Raw genomic sequence first — 8,270 nt, forward strand, 5'->3', positions numbered from 1 at the left:
ACAAGGAATATGTATAAGTCCTTGGTTCTACTGTGTATTGTATACTTTATTGTCATATGTTGTATACTTAAGTGCTTCATGTCTTAATCAGGTTATAATTTTCTTGAATGACAAATGATCATTATCATGTTGCATCTTTTCACAAAGACAAACATTTGACTTTTAAGATGGTGAAGTTTTGGGAAGGTTAATACATGATTTCAAAACATTAAATCCAATAGTATAGTTAGATTAAGTTTTTGGGAGCCTCAACTCAGATCACAGGAGGGGTGACACTGTCAGCCAGCCCCTGCTGCAGGTCATAAAAACAGACACTCTCCCCTTCTCTTCCTCTTCTTCTCCGGACACGCTTCTCTCTCTGTCCTCTTCTCCCCCTGCTTCTTTTTCTTCTCTTCTCTTCTCTCCTTTGTTTTTCATTTTTATTTTATTTTTATTTTTAAAGTAATCTTTACTTTTATTTTTGCAACCAGCTAAGACAAGCGAATTGAATCCCTACTTTAAGTATTCACTTTCATTCAAGTTTTTAATAGAACGAATTCTTTTCTTTTTGATTTTATACTGTTAAAGTATCACCGCCTGATCCAGAAGAAGTTGAATTAGTTTCAGAATCAGAACTTGAGTACCACTATTTGAAACCATCAAGAAAAGTCTTTTTCAAGACTGTGATCATCTGATGAAGAATGTTGCAAGCCTTGCAAAGAGTCTCCAACAAAAAGAAACTTTGTGTGCTCCCAGCCGAGACCGACTCTGCCCCCAGCGCTCCCAAGGCGGAAAACCCGCTGGGCCTTCGGACCAAGAGTTCCTCAACAGAGTACCGGCTTTCCCTCTGGCTACTGGACAGACGTGCCGTGCCGCAGTCCAACCCAGAACTCTCAAGAATACCAAACTTGAGTGCCTCCTGACTCCCAGACAAAACCGGCTGAACGTCTTCATGCAGCTGGATCCACACACGTGAGAATGAGTGGTGTCTAAAGTTCTGACTTCTGTCTAAAGCTCTGACTTCTGTCTCAGGTTCTGACTTCTGTCTAAAGTTCTAACCTCTATCCTATGAACTTAAGAAAGTTGAGGTAGGGTCTCGTTAGTATTAAAAGATTACTCCCGTAATATTTAATATATAAAAACCCGACCCTTTAACTTTACCGTCTGCCAACGGTCACACGACTTTATTACTTTCCTAATTACAGTCTTTACATTTTCTGTTATCTGTTGTTCGTCTAAAATTGTCATGTCTTTTATTTTACCCAAATTATTTAGTCAATAAACATATAATCGTTTGTCTTTGTCTGGAACTTAATTTTAATGTGGAGAACCGATGGATACGTGCAAAGAATTCACTACTTCAGAATATTGAGACTGAATAAATTGATTTTGAATGGACTCTAACTGTCCAAGCCAACTTGTACAGTTAGGTGTTTGGAATAATGTCCTCCGGATTATTCCAATAACTAAACACGGTGGTGGTGCCCCTTTAACGAGTGTAATATTAATTGCCAGTGATTAATAATCATATATATATCAAAGTAGTGTGTGAGCAGTGTCTCCTACATTATACATTTATGGTGCTGCCCATGTCAGGACCGCATACCATAGTATCTTACAACATGTTCTAGACAATGTAATAACAACCAAAAACAATATAAAAGACATTTTACTTACTTAAATCTGTTGCCTTAAATCGTATTACAACAGTGGGTCTTAGAGGATTAATTCCTTTTTGATGGTGTTGATTTTATTTAGGTTTCAGGGATCCTTCCCTTCAACATGTTCCCTCTCCAACATTTTGAGATTTTCTTGTAAATCAGACAGCTTTTTATCTCTTTCCTTTTTCTTATGTGATGTGTCGGCAATAAGCTTCCCTCTGATCTCTGATTTAGCAGCGTCCCACAAAACACTTGGCGATACTTCCCCATTACTATTGTTATCCATGTAGTCTTTAAATTCCTCTTGTACATAGTTCTTACATTTGTTATCGTTTAAGATACTTGTATTCAGTAGCATGAAGGGGGGTGCTGCCAGGGCTGCAGCCCCCCCTGGTGGTGGCTGCAGGGTGTAACATCACTGTAAACCTAAATGTTTGAAATACATATATAAAAACTTAATCGGGAACACACCAGAACGCAAGGCCACGTTTGGTGCCATGTAAATCAAGGTAAGACCTGATTTTATTCATAACACTCTCACTGTGCATTTACGGCTTGTTCATTAATTCCAGTCACGTTTTATATGTGTGAAATCCTGCTTGTGTGTACGCACACCTTGAAAATCATGTGAGGTTACTAAAGTTTCATAACTTAAATGATCGTGAAAATATTTACCTTAACTAGATGGCATTTCTCTGAACCATTCGTTAAGAGGAAATAATGTATTTGCTGTGGAAAGAAGGCAACATAATGCCTAATCATAGGTTAAACAATCTTTGCTTCCTTTTGGATAACAGTAATAGCTGCAGCAGCAACAACATTAGTTGCTAACTGCTTTGATTTTATTTCTTTATTGAAGATATGCGAAGTTGCTTGGCCATGGCGATCGCCGCTTGCTGTTTTTTTTTTTTTAAATGTTTTATCTGCTGGCCGCTTCCTTTTTCTGTTGATGTTTTTTTAAGGGCCTGACTGTAATGTCAGAGAGGTAATGAATAGACGTTTGATGCTCAACCTCAGCACCAAGGACAGCGCTTCAACGTAGCCGCTAATTTTGTTCAGGCCTTTTGTCAGGTTCAGCACCGAGGACCGTCACAGTGTCAGTGCGTAAAAACGAATTTTGTGTCTGTCATGTCATGTGTTGATTACTGTACTTATGGACAAAAAATGTAATGAAATTTGCATTTCATCTTAGAACTTATTTATGTTTTATTTGCGTGTAGCTTTTGGGAGCCAGTAAGCAGCCTAGTAGTGTGCGATGCGCTTTGGTACAGTAGCAGAAAAAAATACGGTGACGTCACTTATTCATTCATTCAGTTGGCAGCCCCCCCTACTTAAAACATCTTCCCGCGTGCCTGCTTGTATTAAGTCACCGTAACGTGTTTTTCTTTTTATTGTCTATATATTCTTCACTACACTCGCTGCTGAAGAAAATGTGTGTTTGTACTCAACAAAAAAAAAAAATGTTGACTACATTTAACTTTCTGTATGTGCCATTTGTGGTTTGAAAAGCTCAAATTATAGATCAAATTGACGTTAATATTTTTAAAGATGCTCTGTTCCAGAACACTGTTTTAAGCTAGAAAGGTGACAGGGTCCGCCACATATAAACAAAGTAAAACAGTATAAATTGTGTTGTTGACAAGAGTCAATTTGTTTATTCAAGTTATTCATTACTTATTATTTGGTTTGCATCAATTAAGATCGTTCTGTTCTGATGAACATTTCTTCACCTAAACTACAGAATGCTCCTTTAATGCAATGAGACTGAATGTGTTTTAACTAGATGAATCAGTGATTTGTAATTAAAACAAGTTGTTCACTTATTCTCTCTCTCTGCCTCCCTTCATCTGTCCTCCATCTCATTCACATAGTGTTCATGTGGTAAACGTTCATGTAAAGTCCAACTCTGCCCCCTGCTGCACATTAACTGTCATGTCAGGATGGAGAAACTGTGAGGAACTGATTGAAAGAATAAAGAAGAGATTCTATTTTCTATGTAAAATCACAGTGAGAGGGAAAATCTTCATTCCATGACACAATAATGTGATCCATAATTGTATTATCAGCTCATCTTTTTTAATCTAAATGTAAACACGTCTTACATTAATAGAACATGGTACTACATGTTCCAGATGTAAATAGAGGAAACACTGATTCTGACTTTTAAACTATACTGAATAACTGAAAGGTAAATATCTAGGCTTGTATCAGCATGTTAAATATTTTAAAATAACTATATTAATAGTAATAATAGTTATTAACTTGCACCTCAGAAGATTTTGTAGGTTCAACCAGACATACCACAAATGTCCAGTGGGTGGCACTGGTGCATGTGGTAGTTTTCCTGATGTGATCTCATCCAACAGAATCTCTACGAGAGACGTAGTTTCAGCAGGAATTTGCTTTGTAATCATATTTCTGGATACAGTGTAACACAATTCAGACACAAGCAACTTAAAGTGCTTTACAGGTCCATAGTATGACATCAAAATACATTAAAAACAGGTGGAGAAACACCAAGAAACAAATCATTAAAACAAGTTAAAAATGGGAAAATAAGTTAAAATAGAAGAAGTTTCTGCGACTAAAAGACTAAAGGCAGCAGCAAGCAGAGAGGGCTTCAGTCTTGATGTTGAAGAGGAGAGAGTTGGAGCAGACCTGCAGTTTTCTGGGAGTTTGTTTCAGACATGTGCTGCATAATATCTTTACACTGCTTCTCAATGTTCAGATTTGACTCTAGGGACTTATAACTCCCTGATAACGGCTGACAGGAAGTGACATCACGCCTCCAGACTGTCTCTGTGGCTCACTGCAGTTGTGCCTCTTGTAGATATTTCTAAACAAGCAGTTCAAACCATCTTTTGCGTCAACACCAGAAATAATGCAGACAGGAAGAGGAGGGTCCGACCTGCATTTAGTCTTAGTTGTGTGTCAGTCTGACGCTGTGACAGTCAGCAGCAGAACATCATGGACGTTCCAGCTCTCTGCATCAGGCTTTGTGAGTACTTTTGTCAGTCAATAGTTGTTAATGTCTGCACACACTTCATTTATTGTTAGTTTTATTTGGTTTTATTAGTCTACCTGCGACACACACACACACACACACACACACACACACACACACACACAAATAACAGTCAAAACAAAAAGGTGACTCACTTGATTTGTGATGCATCCCAAGACAAAAACAACTGTCTTCTAGTTTTTCACCAGAGAATATTAACACAAAACGCTCTCTTCATGTGTTGCTCAGTGACGGATGTGTCGGTCCTGCTCGTTGTACAGCTGTACCACAGCTGCTTTGCTCTGAGAGCTGGTAAGTTGGACTTTATTAATTAGCTGCCAGTCCAAAAATTGTGAACAGTTTGTGTGATATTCCTGATAAGTGTCTTAGCTCCTGGTATGTGCGTTTGTTTTATACCATAATGTGTTTTGATACTTTTAACTCTTTGTAACTCTTTTGAGAATACGACCACATGCCTTCATCTGATTGTTGTGTTTCTGTGTTTTTGTCTCAGATGCAGCTTTTCCCAGTGTTTCTCCAAACAGACTGCAGTATTTTGAATATGAGAATTTCACTGTAAATTGTGAAGAGTTCACTGGTTTGACTGAATGGAGAGTGATGAGGAATCTCCAAACTCCAATAACTCCAGCAGTTTCTGACACCTGGAACACATCAGCCCCGTCCTGCAGCATTAATTATTCCTTTAAACATCATAGTGGAGAGTACTGGTGTGAAGATGCAGAGGGAAGAACGAGTCGTGCTGTCAACATCACTGTCACTGGTATGTTTAGCTAATAGCAAATCGAGAGAGTCTGATTTATTTGAGGCAGTGACACAGTTAGCTCAACTTAGCATTTTGGAAAAGAGTTTCAGCTAAACAATCGAACATTTTGATGTATGGAAGACAAACTTAATTTTACTACATTTAATTCTCCCCTGCAAATGTTCTTAGGTAAGCAATTTTAAGTGTCTACGTTGTGTGATGGAACATAGTTTCAGAGTGTGATGTCTTTTATATTTGACTCCAGTAGAAGGCAGCCATGAAATTACACAGCCTACCAAAATGTATTCATTGTACAGAAATAGATCATTTTATTCCTAATCCGGCGATGTTCTTAAACTCTCTTATTAAGGCTTTTAATTAGAATAGTACCTGGATGATGTTTCATATATACAAATAATGTTTAACACAAAATATCTTCTTATCACCTTGTTCAGATGGTTCTGTGATCCTGGACATTCCAGCCCGTCCAGTGGTGCAGGGACATGATGTGGTTCTTCACTGTTTGAAGGAGAAATCTGAGTCAGAACACAGTGCAGATTTCTACAAAGACGGTTTCCATCTTGGTACCTGGTATAAAGGTGCAGCAATGACCATCCAAAATGTTTCCACGTCTGATGAAGGACTCTACTGGTGCAAAATCTCTGGAGCTAGAGAATCACCAGAGAGCCGGCTGACTGTTCTCCAAAGGACTGAAGGTGATTAGTTTTGTTTCAGCCACATTGACGTTTCAAAAGTGTCACAATATTATTCCAATAATATTCAATTCAGATTACATCTGTGTGAGCCGAGTGTCAGCTCATATTCGTTGAAGTAGATCATCATCAGAACGTAATCCATATGATGTTATGCTAATGTTTATTTTAATATTAATTATATTAACATATCAATGCTTTGTAGATACATACAATGTCCAAATGTATTCTTGCGAGTGGGTTGTTATATTCTTTTTATGTATGAGCATGTGTGATGTTTTTCCAGGTTCAGGATGATGAAAACATGTTTAATGTCTCATTTCCTACGCAGACACTCATCCTCCTGTCAGTCAGCCCGTTAATTTCCTCTCTCTGCTGTGGACTGTTGTACTCGTGGCTCCGTTGCTGTTGGTGATGGGATTTTTTCTCAGTTGGAAAGACACAGGTAAATTCACCTTGACTTCTAGATATTACATTAACATTGTACTGATTTGTTTTCTCAATGCACCTTGAATACTGACGTTGGTTATCCTCAGACTTTGACCAAAAGTTTGAGCTACAATAATTAATTTTGAAAACCTTTAGAAATATTGGGTAAAATTCCATCAACGTCAGCGAAAGCAAGTCTTTGGAGCAACAAGTTTTATCTTTAATAATATCCAGTAAAATCCTTGTAAATAGTTCCTCTACACATTCTTGCAATGTGTTACATTTTATAGCCATCCGACCTGATTAAATATTTTCAGATGTCCGACTAAGATCACAGTTTAGCCATCAGTATGAGGACTGTGCATAGCTGTCAGTCGCTCCCCTAACTGAAGTTGATGGACCAGAAGAATTTACTTTATTCACAACATTGATTTTTTTGTAAAATGAAAAAAAAAAAAAACCCTCCTCCTCAATTTTTTTTAATCACCTCTATTCTCTTCCACAGGTTTGACCAAACAGTCCGAAGTTTTCTACAGATGTTATGGTATGACATTTGAGCAGCGTTTATTTTTCTCTCCCACATTTGTACCTCTTAACCTGAGCAAACACCATTTAATAGTGTGGAATTAATTTTAATTGTTCCCAAACAGAGCCAGATGTATCCAGAGATGGAACCGAGACACGTGTACCAGACAAGAGAGTCTATTCTTCAGTCTACTATCGGTAAGACTGAGGCTGTTTCCTCTGATATTACAGTTTATATACCTGCACTGAGTTACAACCATAATGTTCATACTTACCACACAGATGATGAAAAGGCTCTCCACTAGAAAAAGCTTTGCAATGACTTTAATGGAGTTAGTGAAATGTACTTAATATGTTCTTTGGAGGTTTAAACCAAAATGAACATCAACAGCTGAAAATAATGATACAATTGTCTTTGGCATTCCAGTTTTACGTTACTCTAGATTGACCTGATGATTTAAACTCTGAAGCTCTTTTCATTTTCTATTTGAGATAAAATCTTAGTTTTGTATTTCCTGTGTGTTACAGGCCTCTGACACCTGACTGAAGTACAGAGGAGACCGTCTGTGTAAAGTTATCTCCCTTTCTAACTTTTAGTTGATGATTTCATGGTAGCTCAATATTTTTGTATTTTTTATATATATGATTAAATCTGTAAAAATATTAAAACAACATAAATATAAATGTCAAAACATGTTATTTGGTCAATTTTAAATTCACTACATAGCAATTTGGATTTTCTTGCCATCGTATTTTCAATCATAAAGTGACTCCTGAATTTAAGGTCACTTTGTGTCGATCAAGGGAAGTCAGAGTGATGACGCAAGAAAGAGAACATCAAACTGTTTGCGTACTTTGTTGCAGTTTGAGAATATGTCACTGCAGCACATAGTTCAAAAAGCTCAAACAGAGTTCATTAAAGGCTTCACAGCAAGAGAGTCACTTAAGACAAGCCTTTGAATAATTTCCCAGTCTGGGATCAATAAAGTAATTCTATTCTATTCCATTCTGTTCTATTCTTTTCTATTTAAGGGATAGGATCATTCCACATCTAAGTTGGTTTCATTAGTCAATACTGATATCTTTAAAAATCAAAAATTAGGTGAAGAACACACAACAAGGTGACATAAACAGTGCCAGTCAAACCTTAAGCATTAGACAATTATGTGGAAAAAAAATATGAATTGTATTATTTT

At 37.2% G+C, this 8,270-nt stretch overlaps 1 protein-coding gene across 1 annotated transcript; it reads left to right on the forward strand.

Annotated features, from left to right (window-relative positions):
* Positions 1 to 4,499: 4,499 nt before the first annotated feature.
* Positions 4,500 to 7,683, forward strand: LOC115590425 (uncharacterized). Its single transcript, XM_030431780.1, has 8 exons — positions 4,500 to 4,638; positions 4,894 to 4,956; positions 5,159 to 5,425; positions 5,863 to 6,123; positions 6,452 to 6,565; positions 7,055 to 7,093; positions 7,200 to 7,272; positions 7,603 to 7,683. The coding sequence occupies exons 1-8, from the start codon at positions 4,608 to 4,610 to the stop codon at positions 7,619 to 7,621; spliced, it is 867 nt and encodes a 288-aa protein (XP_030287640.1). The 5' UTR covers positions 4,500 to 4,607; the 3' UTR covers positions 7,622 to 7,683.
* The last annotated feature ends 587 nt before the right edge of the window (positions 7,684 to 8,270 follow it).

Source organism: Sparus aurata, chromosome 10, assembly GCF_900880675.1.
Source record: "Sparus aurata chromosome 10, fSpaAur1.1, whole genome shotgun sequence".
NCBI lineage: Eukaryota > Metazoa > Chordata > Actinopteri > Spariformes > Sparidae > Sparus > Sparus aurata.